At 50.8% G+C, this 23,902-nt stretch overlaps 1 protein-coding gene across 1 annotated transcript; it reads left to right on the plus strand.

Annotated features, from left to right (window-relative positions):
* Positions 1–9,296: 9,296 nt before the first annotated feature.
* On the plus strand, positions 9,297–22,672 carry KCNK18 (potassium two pore domain channel subfamily K member 18). The gene is made up of 3 exons (XM_045439090.1): positions 9,297–10,081; positions 12,703–12,831; positions 21,303–22,672. The coding sequence occupies exons 1-3, from the start codon at positions 9,862–9,864 to the stop codon at positions 22,115–22,117; spliced, it is 1,164 nt and encodes a 387-aa protein (XP_045295046.1). The 5' UTR covers positions 9,297–9,861; the 3' UTR covers positions 22,118–22,672.
* The last annotated feature ends 1,230 nt before the right edge of the window (positions 22,673–23,902 follow it).

Genomic DNA, 23,902 nt, shown 5'->3' on the forward strand with positions numbered 1-23,902 from the left:
ATAAATCTTCTTAGGATAGATTGCATGAGTGAATGCTTTAACTGTTCCAGAAATTATATAAAATTACTAAGCTGTCCTAGTATAATGTCCTAGTACATAAAATTCCTGATCTGTCCTAGTATAACATCACCATTTGTAATGCTACTTATTAAAGTGTTGTGTGTCACAGAAATAACCAAATTTCTTTGTCAACTGCATATTGTTCTATTCTGATGCTCTTGCAAATGTATTTCAGCTTCAAAGAGATTCATGGAAAGGACTTTTGACAAAGAGGTTTCTCATATCTGTAAGGCCATAAAACTAAATTAAGAATTTCTGGAACTAATAGGTAAGCTGCATTCAAGCAGGGCAAGAATTAGTAACATGAGACTAAATAGAAGATGATTATAGTTTTTATGACTTTTGTTTAAAACGCTGCTGGTTCTCCAATGTTTTCTCTTCCAGATTTAAGGAAATTTTCTCTCCCAAGATATCTACGACTTACAGAAATGTGGTAAAATATTCCTTTGTAAACAAATGTAAATATTTATCTTGTCTCCCTACCTGAACCCTTCAGAATTTAGAAACTCTCAGTGAGTATTCTGTCTTTCACGGCACTTATGGTTGCTTACACAAATTCACCAGAATCTGTTCCCCTTGTAACAGGACACCATTGGAAACACTGGTCATATTATCAAGGCTTTGACTGGAATGTCATATTTGAGAGAGACAGGCATAGACTCAAATATGACCAGACAGCTTTAAGGAACGAAGGTTGACTTTATGGAGTCCACAGAGTTCCTTGGAAAGGTTGGCCTGATATCTTGCTTACAGAGTTCCCAGCAGATTTACCGAGTAAGGAATTCCTGGCAGGTGCGGGAACTTCCAGATATTTGGGGGATTCTGGGAAGAGAGGACGTCACCCAAAGCAACAGGTATTACAGGTGAATCTGACAGTGAGTACTTGGCTTAGCTTCTGGCCTTGAGAGGCTGTGAAAAGTTTAACCTGAAATTCCTTATGAAAGGTTCCAGCGAGGCAGGTTTTAAAAAAGCTCATATGGGGGCGCCTGGGTGGCTCAGTCGGTTAAGCGTCCGACTTTGGCTCAGGTCATGATCTCACGGTCCGTGAGTTCGAGCCCTGCATCAGGCTCTGTGCTGACGGCTCAGAGCCTGGAGCCTATTTCCGATTCTGTGTCTCCCTCTCTCTCTGACCCGCCCCTGTTCATGCTCTGTCTCTCTCTGTCTCAAAAATAAATAAACGTTAAAAAAAAAAAAGAATAAAAAAGCTCATATGGTCTCTTGCTGGTTTCGGTGCACTTATATAAATAATTAGGCCAAGTTGTTAAAACTGCACTTGATTTTACAAACAAATTAGTCCTAATTTGGCCATCTTTGGCAGAAATGAGGGTGTTTTTAGAGAGACAAAATATGTTTCAGTAACAGACCTTTATGGATGTTAGATTCTATTTCTGATTAATTATCTTGGAATGTTTCTTTGCCTATAAAACTGGGCTGGGTCCTGGAGCCTTCTGATTTCCTCAGATATCCAGCTAAGACTCTCCAAAGTAAGGTTTCCAATTTTCTCCCATTCTCTTGGCTTGGAATCCTTGAGAACCCAAACTGCCCTTTTTCCTAAAGCCCTGCAAACTGAAGCTAGATAACTTGAGATACACTTTGGAGAAATTGCTACAACAGTTCATATGTAGTCAATCTTCATGGCTGCTGCTTTTCAGGCCACTCAAAGGGATCACTCAAAGTTCATATTTGAACTACAATCTAGAAAAATCTATCAGATTGCCGCTGCCCCCACCCCCGCCATCTGAGGATGCTTTGAGCCTGACATCCAGCAAACTTCTCACCGGCAGTACTCAAGACTCAGACACTAGATTTAGAATGTGCTCCAACCCTTAACCTGTGTTTTTCTTTTGTTTTCATAAAAATGTCTTTTATTAATTATCTGGCTGCTTGTACAACACCGGCCTACCTTTGAGAGCCCACTAGTAGGGTCATCTTCTGAAATGAGACAACTGTTTAACTGAACTGACCTATTTTTTTTAATGTTTATTCATTTACTTTGACAGAGAGAGAGAGCGAGAGAGAGGGAAAGAGAGAGTCACCATAAGAGGGGGGAAGGGCAGAGAGAGAGAGAGGGAGAGAGAGAATCCCAAGCAGGCTCCGTGTTCTCCGTGAAGAGCCCAACACAGGGCTCGATCCCACAACTTCAAGATCATGGCCTGAGCTGAAACCAACAGTTGGATGCTTAACCGACTGAGCCACCCAAGCGCCCCTGAACTGACCTGTCCTTAAGACTAAGACTGGTTCATGAGATATAGAGTAGGATTTTTATCTAAGATCTAGAACAGAACAGTTAAACTCCAGCTGGGAGGAAACAATTGTTAGTATAGGAGATAGGATGTTTTCCTAAGAAAAATAAATCATGTCAAAAGGGTGGAATGTTAATTCCTGACCACCCCACAGGGACTTTTGATAAAAATTTATTTCAGATATGGGACAGGTTCTTATACAGGCCTCCCACTTATGATAAATTAAGTCAGAGGGCTCCATTATGCGAAAAACAAGGCAATCGTAGTAAATACTGAACCCTTTTTCTGGATTCCCCGATGGACTACTGTTATAGGGACTACTAAGATCTGGGCTTATGTGATAATTAAATGTGGTTTCTGAATATTTTGGTCATGCAAAATGCACACCTTAAGCCAAGTATCAGAGAATATTTTTTTTTTTCAACGTTTATTTATTTTTGGGACAGAGAGAGACAGAGCATGAACGGGTGAGGGGCAGAGAGAGAGGGAGACACAGAATCGGAAACAGGCTGCAGGCTCTGAGCCATCAGCCCAGAGCCTGACGCGGGGCTCGAACTCACGGACCGCGAGATCGTGACCTGGCTGAAGTCGGACGCTTAACCGACTGCGCCACCCAGGCGCCCCAGAGAATATTTTTAACAAGATGCAAAGTTGATTTGTTCCTCAAACCCAACCTTTGCCCCTTTTCAGCAAGAAGTAGCTGAGAACGGTCACCACCCTATTCCCCATGATTGAAGAATTAAAAACCGGAGTGGAGACCTGAACCGGGTATGTGCTTCTTTATTCATTTTAACCTTTGCGAGGCAGGAATTTTCTTCATGATATAAGCACATTCCTCCACAGCCTTGCAAGAATGATTAAACGTGTAGATTGTTCTTCTCTGCCCACCCCCCCCCCCCAGTACTAGCCACAGGAACCCAAAAGGGAGGACATTTGATAATGTCTTCTTATGCAGACAACATGTGACATACCAGGACCCCTCGATGGATCCTGGATGTCCAAAACAGTACAAAATCTCAAAACTTTCCAGCTTCCCCTTGAAAGGTTTCAAGACCCAACCAGTTTCTGCCCTAACCCCCACATACCTCACTAGCCCCATATAAACTGTCCCTAGGTCCAACCAATCATTAATCAGATAGGGCTGTTTTTTTAAATGTTTATTTTATTTTTTGAGAGAAAGACAGGGCACGAGTAGGGGAGGAGTAGAGAGAGAGGGAGACACCGAATCCAAAGCAGGCTCCAGGCTCTGAGCTGTCAGCACAGAGCCCGATGCGGGGCTCGAACTCACAAGCTGTGAGATCATGACCTGAGCCGAAGTCAGACGCTGAACTGACTGCATCATCCAGGCGCCCCTCAGATATATCTTTTGAAGAGATTTTCTCTTTGTAGCTTGTCTTCTCATTCTCTTGACATCTAGTAAATTTTAAATTTCATCTACTTTAGTCATAAATCTAGAATATCCTTTTGTCTTTTATAACATATAGATACTATTAAAAATTTTCCTTCATCCATTTTTCAACCTTTTCTTCTACTTTCTTTAACGTATTATATCTATGTTAAACTGTTTGTCCTCTAACTCCCTCATCTGGACCATCTATGAGTCTACTTTTTGCTTCTTTCCCCATTTGATGATGGTCACATTTTCCCCTCAGTGTGTCTGTTGGTTTTTTATTGCATGCTGAACCTGCGGGAAGGGAAGTGTGGGCACCTTCAGACCCCAACGTTTTAGAGTAAGAAAAATAACCAGCACCACAAAAACATGAACAGCATCGCTGAGTTTGGACCATACTTTGGAGTTTTCCAAGCACTTTCTCATGTATGCGTCTTTTGGCTTTTCTCAGTCTACCTGCCACCAACCAGGACAACTAACTGCAGGCTATAAGAAGTCCTCTCTGAAGGGTGATTTTGTGAAGGGCCTGGACAAAGACTCAGAGACGTGAGTCTCCATCCAACGTCTGCAAGGATGGTGTCTCCTGCTGTGGTCTTGGTGGGGTTGTGGTCAGTTATATCCTCCTAATCAATTCCCCTCTTCTTCCCGGGCAATGGTCGCCTGCTAGAGGTTACATTTTCTAGCTGACCTTATGGCTGAGTATAGCTGTGACCAAGTTCTTATCAAGTGAATATGAGTACAGGTGACGTGTGCAAATTCCACCTTACAGGCTCCAAAGAAATTGATTGCCCTGACTTCCTCTTTCCCTTCCCTTGGCTAGAACAGAGGTGAGCTGAAGAGGCCAGTTTTAAGTGTGTAGGTGACGACCGTGTCCTAGGGTAGTACCAGGGTAGTGCTTCTCAAACTTCAGTATACTTTAGAATCACCCGGGGGCCTTGGTCAGACTGCTGGGTTCCATCCCCAGAATTCCGAATCCTATAGATCTGGGGTGGGTCCCAAGAATTTCCATGTCTAAGAAGTTTCCATACAGTGGTCATGCTGATGGTCTAGGGACCACCCTCTTAAAACTGCTGCCCTAGGATAGGGTGGAACGACAAGATGGAAAGACCCCAGGCCTGAGTACTTAGTGCCTGGATGGAGCAGGGCTGCCCCAACGACATGCAACTCTTGCTTTTGGAGTGCTATGTAAGAGATCAATAAACCTCCATCTTTTTTTAATAATTTTTAAAAAATGTTTTAAATGTTTGTTTATTTTTGAGGGGGGGGGGCAAGGGCAGAGAGAGTTGGAGGCACAGAATCCGAAGCAGGCTTCAGGCTCTGAGCTGTCAGCACAGAGCCCGACTCGGGGCTGAAACTCACCAACTGTGAGATCATGACCTGAGCCAAGGTCGAGTGCTTAACCTACTGAGCTACCCTGGCGCTCCAAACCTCCATCTTTTTTGAAACACTGTGTATATTTGTGGGTTCTCTTGTTAAAGCAACTTTGCCTTCACCCCAAGCAGGACACACGTGATTGCCAAATTAGTCAGGGCTTTGGTCAGTGACAGCCCTAACGTTCAATCTTCCTCTTTGGTCTGCATGTTTACCTCTCTTTGAAGGAGTCATCCCTTCCCTGCAGGCCTTACTGTGTGGCTGGCAGGCCACATGGCCCTAAGCCTGGGGCAAAGCCACCTGGACCACAGGTGGAGACCTAACCTGAGATGTGCCCACCCAGCATGCAGACGTGGGCTGGATGAAGCAAACAATCTTTGAAGGCCTGGTTTGCACACCCCACCCCCGCCTCCCTGCCTCCTCTCTGCCAACCTTTCTGTATTAAGACTTTCTTTCTTCAGTTCCCACACTCTCCCCTAAGTGGTCAAGTCTGTAGGTCGTCAACACAAAGTGGGCTGTACGACTTGATTGTAACACAGCACTTTGATTCTAGGAACCAATGCCATGTTTAATGTAGGAGTGTAATTGGCTCCCCATTCTTTTTAAAAGAACTGGTGGGTTCTTTGTGACTGAGAAGCCCCCACCCTGCCCTGTATGCTTGTCCTCTCTCAAGAGAGAGAGATAGAAACACACACACATGCACACACGCACGCACGCACACACACACACACATTCATGGGGAGAGAGCATGGCAGCCGTATCTTCCTCCAGGGAAGCCTGTGCCAGAATTCACATGGGCCGGTGCACCTGAGGAGGCCAGCCCTGGTGACACTCTTCCTCCTCTGCCTGGGTTAGAAGGACTCCTTCTTGGCTGCTGGAATAAACCATCCCCCTCTTCCACTATTTGCATACACTGTACCTGCCTGAGGTGAGGTACCCTACTAGGTCTTAGGAGACCAAGAGGCGGCTTTAAAGTTTGATTTTGCTTTACCTGCATCTTGTGTTCCTGTGTTGTCTGCAAAAACATCACTCATTTAGAGGAACAAAAACCCTTGCTGCTATTTCCACCCACCCCCACCTCCAGAGCTAGAAGGTTTTGCCTCGGTCAAACCTATTACCATTGATCTGCTCTCAGCTGGCCATTATTCTGCTTCTCCTTGGACAACTTTTGAACTCTTCTCTTCCATGAGGCTGGCCTAGGCTGCTTGGACTCACAGCATTTCTTTCTTCTGACTCCATAAGCCACATAGTGTTTGCCTGTCACTTCCTAATTCATGCCTTATTATATTTAAGTATATGAATCCATGGATCTCTATCCCCTTTTTCCATGGATGGTGGGGGCCTTTATTGGCCTCAAATCATCCAGCCTCTCTTGGGCCCTCGGGAAGTGCTTTTTGGGCTAGTTGACTGATATCCATCTGATACCTCATTAGGAGAAGGAATTAGACTTCAGGAAGAAGTCTCTTGATAACCTGTCTCCCTTCTTCCCTAGGAAAAGGGGCTGGATAATGTATAGGAAGTAGGAAAATTCCTCTCTCCTAAAACCTAAAGAAACTCAGTCACCTCAGAGGTGAGGAGAAGTACCCGGATCTCAGAACCCTGACTTTCTCCACAAGAGTCCCTTCTCTTGTGGGTTTTCACCTATTCCTGCCCCCGCCATCCCACTGGCCCAAATGTGGGCAAATGACCCTTGCACACTGATTAAAAACTATATAACATTGAGTCACATACAAGTGGATAATGTGGCTAACGGGCTCGAGCTCACCTGTCCTCAGTTTGTGTTTTATCACAAGGTCTTTCTCTACCCACCACCCTGTCTCCCTCCAGATGGTTCATGGCATCAAGGGTAATGGGTACAAAGGCACTTATTATGTTATTTTCTACAGTATTCTAGATGCTTGAAACATGTCTTCCAAAAAAAGACTTAAAAAGATGATTGAAATACACTTTCTGACCTCCACCATCTAATGCTTTCATTTCTTAACACTGCCCCAAGCACAGTAAATAGCCCTTAACAAATGACTTATGCATTCTTATCTTAAAATGTTGGTTCTTGGCTTGAGTAAAGCATGATGGGAGCACATTAAAGTGGTGTTCCAAAGAAATGGCCAGGAGAAACATACCATGTTCATGGATTGGAAGGCTTAACACAGTAAAGATGTTAAATGTCCTCCCATTGGTCTATGGGTTTAATGAAGTTCCTATCAAAATCCCAGCTAGGTTTTATGTAGACGTAGATAAGATTATTTTAAAACTTCTATAGAAAGGACTTAAAATAGCTCACTCTTAAAAAAGAATAATAAGGTAGAAGGAATCACTATACCTCATATTAAGGCCTACTACACAGCTATAGTAGTTAGACAGTGTGGTATTAGTGGAAAGATAGACCACTATTTGATCAGTGGAACAGAATAGAAAGCCCAGAAAGAGATTTGTACAAATTTACTGAACAGATTTTTCATAAAGATGAAGAAATCCAACGGAGTGAAGACAGACTTTTCAATAAGTGGCACTGAAACAATTGAATATCATTGGCCAAAAACAAACAAAGATGAACCTTGGCTGAAATGTCACACCTCAGGCAAAAATCAACTCAAATGGATCACAGATCTAAATATAAGCTTAAAAAAACTATAAGACTTGTATAGGAAAACAGAAGAAAATCTTGGGGATCTAGGGCTAGGTGAAGAGTTCTTAAACTTGACCTCATCTAGAAGGCTGGATACAGATGTTGAGGTGAGGGTAGGGATGCGGGGTAGTTGGCTTGTTCTAGGCTTGGGGATCATCTCTTTCTTCAGGGCAGCGAAGAAGCAGAATTGGATGCTTTCCATTTCAAACTGAGAATTGCATGAGCACATGCCTTTACTATCTTCCATCCCCCAACTCTGGGCTCTGTAGGGTTGGTTAGAGGCTCTTATCCCCAAAGGGGACATATTCACTAGGAAACCTAGTAAGGGGTCCATTAAACTACACTCTCTGGCTGCTGCCTGGGCATTCTGGGATCTTCACATCCAGGAGCCAGAAAGCAAGGACAGGGGTGATCATCTTGTTGAGGGCCACAGACCTGGTCAGAGGAAGGAGGTAGGGCTGTTTTCACACGATGCGCACTGGAAGGAATAGGAACTGAGCTCGGGTGACTCACTTGGGTACCTCTTGGTACTCCTTACCCAACTGTATTTGTGAATGGACAAACCCAAACCCCTCCAAACTGAAGAGTATGTGGTTACCATGGACTCAGAAGCCCTAGGAATGAGGATTTGGGTCGTGCCATTGGGCAAGACATTGAGAGAATTGAAGAGTTAGCAGAGGGTGAGGGGAATTTAGAATAGGTAGTGAAGGAAGGAGATGATGAACATTAGTTGCCGGCCTAAGGCCAATTGCAGCAGAGGCTGTGTACTCTGTCCTACTAACCTCCCTCTTCTAAGTTTGCCTTCGGGGGACTAATTTGACTTCATGATAACCATCCAAACTTGTTGTCCTTGCATTTATCCTTCCTCCAGTATGTTTTAAATGCCCGAATCGTTGCACTAGTCAGCACCTTCCACCTGCTCACCGTTCTACCTCACCACTGGCGGATGTTTAACAACTGGACCGCCACCTTGAGCCAAGAGCTGTCTCCACACCATTTCCTGACCAGCTGGGTACTGAGCGACCCAGTCCGAAACTTCCATCTTAGAGCCTGCTCTCTCGGAACACTTTGGCGCCAACTGCCACAGGTTGGATCTTCTGCTGGGATCTTTACTGGGATGCAGGATGGGATAGAGAAAGCCTTCAGATCATGACGCAGAGCTGACAACAATCTCTGGCAGACCAACAGGGAGTTCTGGAACAAAGCCTGCAGGTTGGAGGAGTCCCTCCGGGGGCGGACGGACCTGGGTAAGTTCTTGTACCCCCATCTTGCTCAGTCATTGCTCAGGGCTTGCCAGAGGAGAGGCCTGGGAAGCTGAGGGACGCTCTGAAAGGATGAATAGCGGAGGCTGTCATGACCCAAGTTCTTTGAAGCCTCACAGAACATCCTTTTATGAAGGCGGGCGGGGTGGGGGAGGGGGTTTCATGTGCACACATCTCCATGTCTGTCACCGGGCATATTCTTCTCGTGGCGGAGACAGGGCCCAGGGGAGCAAGTTCCGCTTCACCAGCACATTTCCAAGCCCCTGCTTACTTCCGGTCTGCTAACACCTGATTGGTCGGAGCAAATCATATGGCCTGCGTCAACACTAGGGGGCATGGAATTCTGCTCTGCCCTCGGAGAGGCCACCGCAAAGGTGGGTATGCTACAGAGGAGTGGAGAATTATGACCAACAGTTGGATCCATGCAGGATAAAGGCCCTTTGTAAACTTGTAGAGCTCCGGCCAGACTCATTGCCATTATTATTACCTGTCCAAGACAGGTAGTCCAACCTCCGGAAGGACGGTTGCTTGACTATAAAGCAAAAGTCAGACTTGGCACCTGGAAGTCAAAAATCGCAGCTTCCAGATGGGAAGGGCCAAAGCACAGAGCAACCACCCCAGCGCCTGCCCAAAGCCGCCACAGGGCCGTTCCCAGGCTGGCGGATCAATAGCAATTTGGGGCACTGGGGGCGGGGGGCGCCATCTAAGTAACTGAACCGTGATGAGTACCGGCTGCTTCTCAGTCCTTGGGGGAAGCGCACGCACCATCCACTTAGCGCTGGAGCCTGGCCATTCTCTGGGCACTCCCGTTCCTCCCCCTCCTCCTCTCCGTCCTCCTCCTGCTGGGGCCCCGCTCCTACCTCCGTCCATCAGCAACTCCTGTTCTGGGCGGGCGCTCCTGGGAGGATGGAGGCTGCCGGGCCACCCCAGGCCGGGAGGTGCTTTCAGGAGGCCCTGGAGAAGCTGTTCCCTCGCCTCTGCTTCCTCTGCTCCCTGGTGACCTACGCGCTGCTGGGTGCTGCCCTCTTCTCGGCCATCGAGGGCGGCCAGGACCTGGGGCCAAATGACCCGGAGTTTGAGGAATTCCTGGGGGAGCTCTGTGGCATCTTGAAATGCAACCGAACAGGTAGGTGGCTCCCCCGGGGACAGGGCAGCCTTTTCCGGGTGGGTGGGGGCAGCCCCAGGGAGCAGAGGGCGGGGTGGGGCAGGGGCGCCCCTACACTCTCTGCTCCTATTCTCCCCATTCCTGGGCGGGACCTTAGGCAAATGACTTCTCTCGGAGCCTCAGTTGTCTCCTCTGTAAAATAGGGAGAGTAATGGCCTGTCAGGGTTGGTTGCTGTGCAGAATGTAGGCAAAGCCCTGAGGACCCACTAGGGGCTCTGGAAAGTCCAGCCCCCTTCTCTTTGCCTCTTCGCCCAGCCCCACCCAGACCAGCAGGTTCTGAGGAGGGTGGATTGCTGGAGATTTGGTGAGGTTGGATGGGCAGCATGGGTGACCGGATTTGGGGCTGGGGGTTCCTAGGCACGTCCTCCGAACTCTGCCTGCCTGGCCCCGTGACTCAGTTTACAGGGACTAGAATTCAAGAGCAATCCAACTGGATTTGGACCCCCAGGAGGAGCAGCCTGTCCCCTTTCTCTCTCATTTCCTGTTTCCAATGGCTTTTCTATTGTTGGGCTCAGGGGAGGGGAATTGGTTGTGGGAAGAACCTGGGGTCCCGGTTGCTGTGTGATCTACGGGAGAGCCCTTGCCCTCTCTGGGTCTCAGTGTGCTGGACAGAGGCGGCCCACAATCTCAGGCCTGCCAATCACAGAGACCCTGTGGGAAGCAGATGACAGAAAGGACAGGAAGCCTCTTGCAGGCACTTTATGGCCTTACTGCATTTCATTTGTATTTAGTCACTTATTTCTACACTGCCCTGCTCCCCAAAGCTTGCAAATACGTATTTAGCAGAGCAAAATAAAATACAGAGAGTAAATAACTAAAGACAAAGGAAAAACGGAGCCTACAGGTGAGGGGAAGAACAGGATGTTCCCCAGTGTGACATGTCCTCACGTGTCCCTCTGCTCGGGCTGCTCACAGCCCCTCCCACCGCCCAGCCCGGCTTTGGGGGCAGGTTCTTCTGGCTGAGGCCACCTGACTGGAGGCTGGTCACAGTGTCTCTCCTCCGAGGAGGGTCCCACTCCTTCTGTCCACGTCTACCAGACAGACACGCGCCAACTCAGATGACCCAGGAGATGTCCTCTGCCATTGCTACTGGGACTCTGAGCCATCCCGTCTAGTCTCTCGCGTGTCAACAAGTTCAGAGCCTCCCAAACCTGACAGGTCACAGACATCCAGGGAGCTTGCCTGAAATATACATTCCCAGGCTCTTCTCCAAACCCACTTCATCAGGATTTCTGGGGCTGGGTAGGGAATCTTATTTTTAAAGTCTCCTGGATGATCCTGATGCACAGAACACGACGGGAACACAGAGCTGGCCCAGCCCCATTTTGATTTTGTTACTGTTGTCTACGTAATCCCTCTGCCCAAAGTGGGGCTCGAACTCACGAGCCTGAGATCAAGAGTCACACGCTCTATGGACTGAGCCAGCCAGGCGCCCCTCCAACCTCGTTTTGTACTGGTTTTTGTTGGAGATTAAAGCGCTGAAGAGGTCTAGCTAAGTGCAGGACCCTTTGCCGAGCACGTTTCGGTGCATCACCTCACGTAATCCTCATGCCAGCCCGAGAGGGTTGTATGAGTTGTCCCCTTTCACGGATTAGAAAACGGAGGCTCTGGGAGTTGAGCAGCTTGCCAAGGTCACAAGCTAGAAAGTGGAGCCAAGGATTCTACCCTAGGCATTGGGACTCCAGAGCCCAAGTTTTCACTGCCACACCACGCCGCCTCCCTGATGGGGAAACCGAGCCTCAGAAGGAAGCGTCTTGTCCACAGCTTCAGGAGCCACTCAGGCTCCTTTTAAATTTTTTTTTAAATGTTTTTTATTTATTTTTGAGACAGAGAGAGACAGAGCATGAGCAGGGGAGGGGCAGAGAGAGAGGGAGACACAGGTGGAGACTCAGACCTGGGTCTAGAGTGCTCGTGTCTGGACTCCCAGGTCAGTGCCCATTCAGAGTAGTGACTTCCCGCCATGTGCCAGAGTCTCAAGGTGGCTTCTGTCTCAAAAGCCACTGGCCACCAAGGCCAACAGAACTATTTGGGAACCTCCCTGAGGAACCAGGACCCCAATCCGGCTCCGTTGACCCTGGGGCAGATGTTTGGAAAGCCAAGGCTTCCCAGAAATCTTCAGGCGACTGGTGCGCACAGATCCAAGTATGAGCACCAAATTCCATCAGGCTTAATAACCTCTGGGAGTGGGTATGGTTTGCATCCATATAACAGCCTACAGCTCATAAAACCCATTTTGCTTTCAATGCTCAAGAGCCCCATGGGAGAGACTGAGCAGAAGTTAGTATGTTTCTTTGCAAGTGAAAAATGTAGAGGCTCAGAAAGTTCAGAAAGCCCCCCATAGCAGCAATGCTATGGCTGAGCTCGGGCCGGACCCCTGAGGGCCTCTCCCTTGGGTGCTCATCTCATGGGGTATGTGGCCTCTTAATCTCCGCAGGCACTAAATGCAAGAGATGTGCAAAAGCAGAGCCAAGTTCTGGTGTTGATGACGCCACAGGGCAGGGGCCATCCTGGTCCCTGGGGAAGACCCTTTTGCCTGGGTGGGACCTGTCTTGAGCAAAACCCTCTCCTTCACTCTTTCCCAGTTGAGGAAGGCAGGAAACAGGATCTCAGGGTGCTGCTGCAGAAGGTGAAACCCCACTGGTTCAACACGTTTGCAGACTGGTCCTTCCTGAGCTCACTCTTTTTCTGCTGCACAGTCATCAGCACTGTGGGTAAGTCCAAAGGCAAGGGCAGGCCTGGGAGAGAGACCTGGGGGAGGAGGGGGGAGAAGAGTGAGGCTGAGGACCCTTGGTGGGGAGGCTGGAACGTTCAATTCATTTGGTCAAGAAACAGATGTGAAATGCCTACCTCGTGCTGGGTCTCCTTTGCTGAGTGGCCGCTGCTCCTTGCTGGGGGTGGTGGATGGTGGGGGAGGTGGGGATACAGCAGTGAGCAGGACTGATGTTGGGTCCTTGGTGGGGATTAGGAAAGAGGGCCCTTGCTTCAGGTGGGTGCAGCCCCGTGCCCGGGTGTGGACCCCAATGAGCAAGGCAGGGGCTGCATTGCAGCCCCCTCCCGCTCCTTGGCTGAATGCTTTTGTACAGAACACCTCTTGCCAATGGTACCTGCCAGAGCCCAGACTTCGGGGCAAGACAGAAGAACTCAGGCAACCAAACGTGGTCAGCCTATGAGGCCTTCAGGGTACTCTGGGAGCACGGAGAAGGGGCACCTGCCGTAGGCTTGGAGGTGGTCCAAGAGGCAATGCTTAAGTGGTAGGAACATTTTGAAGGCTCCCTGGTGGGATTGGTGGCCTGCTGGGTCCGACAGGGAACAGCGTGGGAGAAGGTGGCCATGAAGAAGGACTCCGGGCCAAAGGAATGGCAGGCATTGTCAGGAGGTTAATCTGGGTGAAGAGACGTGGGAGGGAAAGGCAGCACCAGTCCCCAGGAAGGCCAGTGAGCCAGGCCGAGGAGGCTGGGTTCATCCCGAGGGCAGTGGGGAGAGTCCAGTGGGTTTTAAGCAAGGGAAGAGCATGGTGGCTCAGCATTCCAGAAAGATCACCCCCGCTGCAGCACGGAGGTAGACCAGAGAGAGTAAGGCTGGCAGCACGGAGAGCCCTAGGGGGCTTTCTGCAGCAGCCTGGGTGGGCGATGATGGCAATGGCCTCATCCAGGACAATGGTCATGAGAACGAGAAAGGGGTGGATTGAACGAGGACTTCGCAGGAAAGTCTGCGGGGGGATGGGGAAGACACCACTGTCTCTAGCTCTGGTGGGCTCGGCAGGCTGGGGGGAGGTGAGGACGCTGGGTCTGGGGAGGGAGGTGGTGATTCAGGGCCAGTCAAGGCCAAGGCTCCAGTGGAGATTCTAGGTGGAGACACCCATCACTGCCGGAAATGTGGTTCTGGGGCTCCAAGCTCTGGGTGGAGTTAGGGAGGTGGGTTTCAGAGTCACCAGCGTGTAGATGACAACTGTACTCCCAGGGAATGGCGGGGAGCACTGGGGAGGGGTGGGGCATGGTGTGGAGAGGGAGGACGGTGTGCCAGAGCAGGACTGGGAGCACCAATGGTGAGGTGAGGGAGGAACTAATAGGCAGTGACAGGAACTAACAGTTACCCTTGGGGACTTTAAAAAATTTTTTTTAATGTTTTTATTTATTTTTGAGACAGAGACAGAGCATGAGCAGGGGAGGGGCAGAGAGAGAGGGAGACACAGAATCTGAAGCAGGCTCCAGGCTCCGAGCTGTTAGCACAGAGCCCAATGTGGGGCTCGAACTCACCAACCGTGAGATCATGACCTGAGCTGAAGTCAGACGCTTAACTGACTGAGCCACCCAGGCGCCCCAACCCTTGGGGACTTTTATTTTTATTATTTTTTTTATTATTATTATTTTTTAATTTTTTTTAATGTTTATTTATTTTTGAGACAGAGAGAGACAAAGCATGAACGGGGGAGGGTCAGAGAGAGGGAGACACAGAATCTGAAGCAGGCTCCAGGCTCTGAGCTGTCAGCACAGAGCCCGACGCGGGGCTCGAACTCACGGACCGCGAGATCATGACCTGGGCCGAAGTCGGCCGCTTAACTGACTGAGCCACCCAGGCGCCCCCCTTGGGGACTTTTAAAGCTCACAGTGGTCTTATGAATCAGGTGGGGGAGCCTGAGCCCAGAGGGGTGCTGTCAGGGGCCAAGGGCATGCCGTGAGTAGGGCTGGTACCCACAAATAGGCCGCGAGACTCCAAGTCCAGTGCTCTTTTCCCGAAATAGTCTGCCAGCCTTGCAGGTCTGTGGGGTGCTGCAGGAGCCCTGCCCACCCCTGCCCACCCCTGCCTGGGCAGCCCCAGGGAGAGTCTGGCTGTGCCTGGGTGGCAGGGGCAGCTCAGATTCCCAGAGACCCCTTGTGTGGCTGGGTCGATATCAGTGGCTGGGAGGGAAGGTCCTTGCAGGGAAGGAGCCGGCCTCTCCCCATTTCCCCGCGTTCCCTTTATGCGTGTCTTCAGCCCCCAAACAAAGGTAAGATTCCTACGTGAACGTCACTGACCCAGACCAGTCCCTTCCAGAGTCCAGGGTAGAGGGGAGGCTGCAGGGGCAGCGCTGCCCTCTACAGTGACCATTTGCTCATTTGACAAGGGGCTCTGTGGACTCCCCAAGCCACAGACCCTCTTCTTGGCCGCCACACAAAGTGTGGGCTCCTGAGTGACAGAGCTGAAGGATGTGGAGAGGTGAGCCAGGCAAAGAAGGGCGAGAGCTTTCCGGGCAGAGGAAACAGTCGTACAACACTCCGAAGCTTCGAGGTGCTTGGAGGAACAGACCACTGTGGCCTGGGAGCAGGGATCAGACAGGAGAGAGGGGGACATGGCACGAGCAGTTGCCTCCTGAACTACGGGGACAAGGCTGCTCTTGCATTCGGGCACCGTGTCCCTGGGCCCTGTCTGAGGATGCTCGCCCAACTAAGGGCCCCTGGCTTCCCTCCGCGGTGGTGCAGCAGGACGGGCGGGTAGAAGGGGCCTCCCCGGGGCGGGCAGGAGTCTCCCCTGCTGGGAATAGGGTCACAGGAGCTGAGATGGTGGAGCTGACCTCAGCCACAGCTCAGAAGCTTCTGGGTCAGCGTCTCCACCAGGAGTGGAACCCATTGCTCAGCCCCTACCCCTCTCGGCCAGTGAAAAGGACTGAGGTCCCGTCTTCATTCAAGAGAGTACCGGTCCCTGCGAGGGATGGGCCCACAAGGGTCCCAGGCCCCCAGCCGTGGCTGGGTGCTCGTGCTGAGGTTCCCTCACACTTGGGGGTGGGGTTGGGGAGCACGCTGGCCAGCTGTGGACTCTGGAGGCTGGCCGCCTGGGGTCAGCCGTGTGACCTCCGGGGAGCAATGTGGCCCTTCTGAGCCTCGTCCCCTCATCTGTAGCTCCTCCCAGTCCTGCCTTTCAGATCAGCGTGAGGATAAACCTAAGTGGCCGTCAGGATCCTTCCAGATGCCTCTACCACAAATTGCAACCGTGCTGGCTTAAACAGCCGGGAAAATGTGTAAATGTGTTCCCTCTGGAGCGCAAGTCCAGTGGGGGACAGCTCTAGGGCTGGTCAATGTGCAGCTAAGCCATGACATTGAGCACCAGATACTCTCCCGTCCTGCTCAGCAGGTCACAAGACGGCCACCAATATCCACTCCCATTTGGGCATAGTTGCGTCTCGTAGACAGAAAAAGGGCTGGCTGTCACCATCAGCAAAAAAAAAAAAAACTCTGGAAACTTCCCACCCCGAGCCAGTCCTGGCAAGGGGGTTACATTACCAGAATGATTTAGACCAATTGGATCTATCCCTAAATCAGGGGGTCGCGTGGGGGGGGGGGTGGGTAGTGGCATTCCAGGAAAGATGAAGGAATGTTGTGGGGGGAACAGCCAGTGTCTGCTTTATGAATGGGCACACGCGTGTGTCCAAGGGCGCCCCCATGTGGCTTCCTTCAGAACTGGTCCTTCACCTAAATTGCCTGTGCAGGCGGGGACTGGTCATGGGCAGAGAGAGTACCAACAGTAACGCAGCACCGAGCATTTGCCAGCACTGGGCATGGTGTTCACAGGCTTTATATGCATTATTTTATTTAATTTTCATGACGTGACAACCCAAGGGGTAGGTGCCGTGACATTTAGCCGTGAGCTAAGGTTCTGGAGAGGGAAGTCACTATCGGGAAAGCAGGGGTGGGGCCCAGCTGGACTTTTTCAGGGAAACCCACGGCTCAATGGAACAACGGTTACAGGGATGCTGCAACTCCAAGGAAGATACTGGAGATGAGCAAAGGGGTTCAGTTTGTGTTCCTTTTCCTCAAGGACTTCGGGGAATTGGCCTAATGCAGCTTCTCAGCCTGGGCACTATGGGCATCTTGAATTCGATGGTTCTTTGTCATGGGGGCTTGTCCAGCAGCGTCCCTGGCCTCTACCTACCAGAGGCATCCACCTCTTCCCCTGTGGTCTCCACCAGTCGTGGCAGCCAACAGTGTCTCCGGACATTGCCATGTGTCCCTCGGGGGAGGGGGGGCAAAATTGCCCCCCTTGAGAACTGATGTAATGCAGTGGTTATCAAGGTATGGCCCCTGGACCAGTGGCATGAGCATCACCTGAGAACTTGTTAGAAATGAGAATTAAGGGGCACCTGGGTGGCTCAGAAGGTTAAGCGTCCAACTCTTGATCTTGGCTCTGGTCATGAACTCACAGATCATGGGATCGAGCCCCACATCAGGCTCTGCACTGAATGGTAGAGCCTGCTTGGGATTCTCTCCCTCTCTGCCCCTCCCCCACTCATATTCTCTCTCTCTCTCTCTCTCTCTCTCTCTCAAAATAAATAAACTTAAAAAAAACAGAAATGAGAGTTAATTCTCAGGCCCCATCCTAGCCCTACGGAGCCAAAAACTATGGATGTGGGGCCGAGCAGTCTGTATTTAACAAACTCTCTAGGTGATCCTGATGCATGCTGACGTTTGCAAAGCGCTGACCGGATGTGAAGATTCTCAGCCCTGACTGCACACTGCAATTATCTGGCTGTCTTTTATAAGCTCCCAAGCCCGGACTCCATGCCAATCAAGTCAGAGTCGCTAGGGACAGACCCAGGCATCAGTATTTTTCAGAGCCCTGCAGGTGATTCTAACGGGAGTCCAGGCTGTGAACCACTGATCTAATGGAAATGCATTATCTTGGTTTAAATCCCAAGAAGGCGATGCTCCTATCAAATCAATTAGGACGTCACGCCGTCCAGTAATTACAAGTGGAAGAGGATGTTGGAGAGGCTCTCCACGGCCTGTAATCAATACTGTGTTTCAAGTGCTTCCTGCCCTACATCTCTGGGCCATTCTTAATGCACCTGGCCTTAATGCTGAAAAGGGGACACCTGGCAGGTGTGAGGTTGGCCAATCCCCAGTCATTTCCAATTGGGTCAGTCCCCTTGGATTAGAAAGTAAAGTGCATGGGCTATTCAATACAGCCTAAGTGGAGTGGACTGACTGTACTGGAATGTATGAATGCATTATAAGAAATGGTAGGATTTTCCATTATGCATTTCAGCATTTGGTAATTGGTACGGTTAATACATTTCCTTCACAGGGGCCATGCACTGTCTGATATTTGCTTTCTTTTTTTTTTTTTTAAAGGTTTTTTTGTTACTGGGGAGCTTCTCCTGTCTCTCCTGGGGGTGTACAAGAATTAGGGGGCTTATCCACCATCTAGAAAACAGGGTGGTCTCCGTCTATGGGACTTTGTGGCTGCTGCTAACATCCCTAAGGACTGATGGCTCTGTGGGGCCCGTGACAAGCTTTGGTACAGGAACCTTTGCTGACACGCAGGGCCTGGGCTCCACCAGGACTCTGTGGCCAGGCCTCTCTGAGCTCCTGCCCCTGCAGGGGAGGTTCTGGGTGCCCTCCTCCCTCACCTTCCCCGCTCCAGAGAATCTTTCCACGCCTTCCTTCATGGCTGGACCGACCAATCGCCCAGTTTGCCTGGGACTACCACAGTTTTAGCATAGAAAGTCCGGTGTCTTGGGAAACCCCTCAGCCCCATGGCTCCCCGCTGTCTCTCCTCTCCCCCTTAGGTCCCCACCCCCACCTGCTTCTCCTTCGTGGTTCTGGGCTTTCACTGAAGCCCGGACAAGGAGCTGAGGCCACTTCTGCAACCTCTTCTCCTTGAGGGGAGAGCCGGAACTGCTCAAGACCCTGCGGGAACAGGGAAGGGAAACAGAGGCACTTGGAACCGTCAGCGCTCTCTCGGCGAGTCCTGCCCCTGGAACACACCTGGGTTTCCGAACGGGAGGTTTAGGCAATGCGGCCCCCGTTCCCGCCCCCTCGTGCAGATACCTGTTGGGTCCTCGTCACAGGTGGAGGACTCCACTGGTGGAGAGCTGAGCTCAAGGCCAGGAGTCCTAGAGGGCAGGACCTCTGCCTGCTTCCCGTTGTGCCCCCAGCCCTGCCCACAAGTGCCTGGCATAAAGTAGGCGCTCAGTAAATGCGAATCCAGGATAGATGCCTTTGTTCTCAACGCTCATAGGACAGTCTGCTCTTATACATCCTGTTATCGGTCTCCAGCTGCTATGCCTATATCACTGGTGTAGTGATTCGATTCATATCTGCCTCTCCCACTAAACCTCAGCGAGGTTGGATACCATATCTACTTTGCTCAGCACTGTGTATGCAGTAAGCACTCAGTAGGCGCACACATATGAACACACGTAGAATTAACTGTCCCTCCTCCCAAAAGGGGCCTCGTGGAATCAACCCAGTGTGGCGTAGAGTGCCCTGGGATGGGTGCCCATTGATGAGCCCCTCTGAGGTCCACAGCCTTCTCCCAGGACTCTGGTGAGGGTGGGCAACCTGAACGCCTCTGTGCTCCTGGAAGGCAGAGCCTGAGGCCAGAGTTCGCCACAGGGGACCGTAGCCCCGGAGGAGGCTGGGGCATAGCCAGCCTGGGAAGTGCCTTCAAATCAATTTACATAATTGGCCTAGGTTTTTCTGTATTAATCCTCCTTTATGACATCAAAAATTAAACACAGGCATTAAATACAAAAGCTTTTCCCTCGTTTTGTTGAAGTCACTGAGCTCGCTCACTCCAGAAGATCCAACTCTCTGTGCTGTGGGGGTTTGATAGCTCTCTGCTCCTGCCCTGCTGTAGACGTGAGGGTGGGGGGGGGGGGGATTGGGCGATGGACAGAGAAGACTCCTTTTTTTTTATTTTTATTTTTTTTTTCAACGTTTATTTATTTTTGGGACAGAGAGAGACAGAGCATGAACGGGGGAGGGGCAGAGAGAGAGGGAGACACAGAATCGGAAGCAGGCTCCAGGCTCAGAGCCATCAGCCCAGAGCCCGACGCGGGGCTCGAACTCACGGACCGCAAGATCGTGACCACCCCCTTTGCTTGGCTGACTGGTTCTTAATGATTGGAAGGTTCTGCCCCCTTGGGTGCTCCAGACCCCGTGGGAATGAATGCTGGCATGGGAGCCAGATGGTTCTGGGGATTTGACTGCCAAGCCTATTACTGAGTGCTCTTGGCCAAGTTACTTCATTCCTCCAAGCTTCAGTTTCCCCGCCTGTGAATGGTGACAACCACGCCTACCTAGGCAGGTGGGCTGACACCAGCCCACAGTAAATGCTGCTGGCTGCTCTTATGGGCTCCTGAGGGCAGGGACGCCGACGATTCTCGGCTGCCCACTATGGGTCAGGCACTGGTCTCGTGTCATCTTCCCAGCGAGTCAGGACACAAAGCGGAGACTGCCGTTCCTGTTTTGCAGCTAAGAAACTTGAAAATGTGAGCCGTCAAGTAACTTTCTAGAAATGCCAGAGCTGAGGTTTGCACTCAGGTTGGAAGATTCTAGATGCTGGGAACCTAACCCCTTCACTAGCACTCGTGACCGCGTCTGTCCAATCTACTAAACCACAATGGCCCTGAGGGCAACAGCTGTACTTTAGTCCTTCTGTCCCCTCTCCCTCCTTCCATGCACACTGCTGTGCTCTGATGGCACATAGTAATAGCCTGTTGTATAGAAACAAATAAACCAAGAGGCCCAGACATCCCAGGGAGGACAAGCATGGCTTCTTAAAAACAGGTGCCTCCGTGGAGGATGAAGGAGGCGGTGGGTATGATGGCAAAGCCATCCATGGCCTCTCCCCTGCATTCATCCGGTCACACGGATGCTTAGAAGTGGCCGCAGCAAAATGAAAAGCAATCAGCCCACTCCCAGACACGTTTGTCCCCTGCCAAGGACATCTTGGGTCACATACCTAGACATGAGTTGCTCCTTATCCTGAGGAGTAGCTGAGTTTCACCTCCTGCTTCCCCCACCAAAACGGGCCCAATGCCAGATGGTGGATGGGTTTTTTTTTTTTTTTTTTTTTAATGTTTATTTTTGAGAGAGAGAGAGCGCGCGCATGAGCAGGGGAGGGGCAGAGAGAGAGAGGGAGACACAGAATCCGAAGCAGGTTCCAGGCTCTGAGCTGTCAGCACAGAGCCCGACGTGGGGCTCGAACTCACGGACCGCGAGATCATGACCTGAGCCGAAGTCGGACGCTTAACCGACTGAGACACCCAGGTGCCCCGGATGAATGTTTTAAGATGAATATTTTCAAACACGTTGTGTAAACCATCACACCAAGGAGGAGAAATGGCAGAAGGTCTCTTTAAAAGTTTCTTCGGGAAGGGGAAGAGCAGACCAGCATCCCAGGGTCTGTCCTCTTTTTTCAGGTTACGGCCACATCTACCCTGTCACCAGGCTCGGCAAATACTTGTGCATGCTCTACGCCCTCTTTGGCATCCCCCTGATGTTCCTCGTCCTCACGGACACGGGTGACATCCTGGCCACCCTCCTGTCCACGTCTTACAATCGGTTCCAAAAACTCCCATTCGTCCGGCCCCACCTTCCCGAGTGGTGCTCCCGCCTGCTCTGCGGAAGGCCTGCCACCAAGCCTGTTTCTGCCACCACGCCTGCGGCCGGAGCCGTCCCCAGGATCGTCATAGAAACCCAAGAGCTTCCGGACCCCAAACCCGGCACGTGTCCCTCAGCCCCAGGCAGCAACGTGGATCTGTTCGAGAGACTTCTTGCACGGGAGAAGCAGAACGCGCTGCAACCGCCCCCGCGGGCCGTCGAGAGGAGCACCTCGTGTCCAGAGCTGGCGTCAGGGAGGCTCTCCTACTCTGTCATCAGCAACCTGGACGAGGTGGGACGGCAGGTGGAAAAGCTGGACGTCCCCCTCCTGGTCATCGCCCTCCTCGTCTTCGCCTACATTTCCTGTGCAGCCGCCATCCTCCCCATCTGGGAGAAGAAACTGGACTTCGAGAACGCCTTCTATTTCTGCTTTGTCACGCTGACCACCATTGGGTTTGGGGACACCGTTTTGGAACACCCTCACTTCTTCTTGTTCTTCTCCATTTATATCATCATCGGGATGGAGATCGTGTGCATTGCTTTTAAGTTGGTGCAAAACAGGCTGATTCACGTCTATAAAAATCTCATGCTGTTCTTGGCGAGAGGGGCATTTTACCATCCTGTTAAAAAGTGAGATCTCCACCATCTCTTGTGGGACAGATGCCAGATGAGCCACTTTCCTTGCCTCATCTCTTGAGGGCAGTGCAGTTGGAACGGGTGGCCCTGCAGCTTGTCACCTGAGACCGTGGGGCTTGGAGACAAATCCTGCACGAGAGCTGATTTTCGTCTCAAGGCCCTGCAGAAATGTGGCCAATGCCTTTCACATCAAGGCATTGGACAAAAACTCTCCCCATCCTCCGAAGCCCAGTTCATTGTCCTGTCTTCGTCTGTCAAAAGCCCCACCTTACATAAATGAAACCACCTTATGGATGTCATAGCTTCTCCTGAGACACCAGAAGAAAAATGAACCTTTGTTTTTGCAGTTCATACTTTCACCTAAATTAAAACGTACCCTCGGTGAAACAGAGCTAGTCTGAACGACCTCTTCTCTTGAATGACTTCATGCATGTGTGCGGGGTCAGCCCAATCTCAGCCCATGTAAGGTACACTGGTGCCACGAAACGTGACTGTCACCTGTGTTCACGGGGGCCTGGGATAGTTCAACTGCCCGATTCTGTGTAGACCCGTGTTCCCACCAGAGTGGCTCCTGAATGAGCGGGCATGTGAAAATGTTGACTTGGGTGATCGTTGGTGGAGGAAGGGGTCGGCACTCCCCAGTGGAATCGAGCCTCAGTTACTTATCAGCACCCCCTGCATTGGCCCTCCTTCTTCTCCGTGTCGTTTCTCCGTTCCCCTTGAGATCACCCCCGAATAACCCACTTGCACACAAATCCTTGTCTTGGAGTGACCCCCCCGGGGACCCCGGCCGGGGAGAGGATGTCACAAGTCAGTGTAGGAACTAGTCGCCACTGCATGGAGCACTGCAAGGGTCTTCCCATTTCGTTGGTTGGTCATGAGGAATGTCTGATTGCAGAGAATCCAAGTTTCTTGACAGCTTCTTTGCGAGAATCTTGGGAATCCTGTGATTAACGAAATTAGTCAGACCCTGGGTAAGTGGTAGCACAAAGTCCGGGAGGGTCCGATTAGAAAGGAAAGGAAACACCTATCTTTTGAAGCTTCTCTGGTCTGCTTTGGGTTCAGGCCAGTGCCAAGGGCCAGATCTCAGATGGGTCTTGGATCTTCCTTTCTGGATCTTTCCTCCTCTTCCCCCCAACTATTAGGTTTCTGCCCCTTCAACTCATTAAGACCCACCTCAGGAAATGGAATTTACAGGATGTGAGCGACAACCCCTGAAAGACATAAATAGCCCCAAAAGTGGGACCTCAGGCAGCAGCAGCTACCAGGACTAGGGTTTCCATGGAGTTTCTCAACATCCCTGAAATCACAGCGGCCCAGGTGCAGCAGGGCGCCTTGAACTCAAAGGTAAATCCAGACTGGCCACTCAAATGAGATCAGCGATGGGACCGAAGGGCTGTTCAAGGTTCGTTCAGTTCTACAAACATTCATTGAGTGATTGCTGCTTTCCAGCCTCAAAGAGGATTCCAGACATGAATCAGGTATGTCCTCTGAAACACGGAGGTATTTACAGGCGGTGTGCAATCTCTCAGCCACGCCCTTCTTGAGGCTGTTCAAATGCAAACGTGCAGTTTTATGCAAATTCAACCTCATGATCATTGGCTTATTTCACTTGCTAGTGGGTATTCTTCCGCAGTTCTGGGAAATGGCCCAGCCCGCCTTCCTGCCTTTCATTTCTGGCCCGTCTGCGCCCCACATTCCAGCCGCCTTGGGTTATACACTGCTTCCTCCCTGTGCAGGAATGTGAATTCATTCCTCCAAGGCTTTGCTTGGGGGTTCTCAA

Source organism: Leopardus geoffroyi, chromosome D2 (assembly GCF_018350155.1).
Source record: "Leopardus geoffroyi isolate Oge1 chromosome D2, O.geoffroyi_Oge1_pat1.0, whole genome shotgun sequence".
NCBI lineage: Eukaryota > Metazoa > Chordata > Mammalia > Carnivora > Felidae > Leopardus > Leopardus geoffroyi.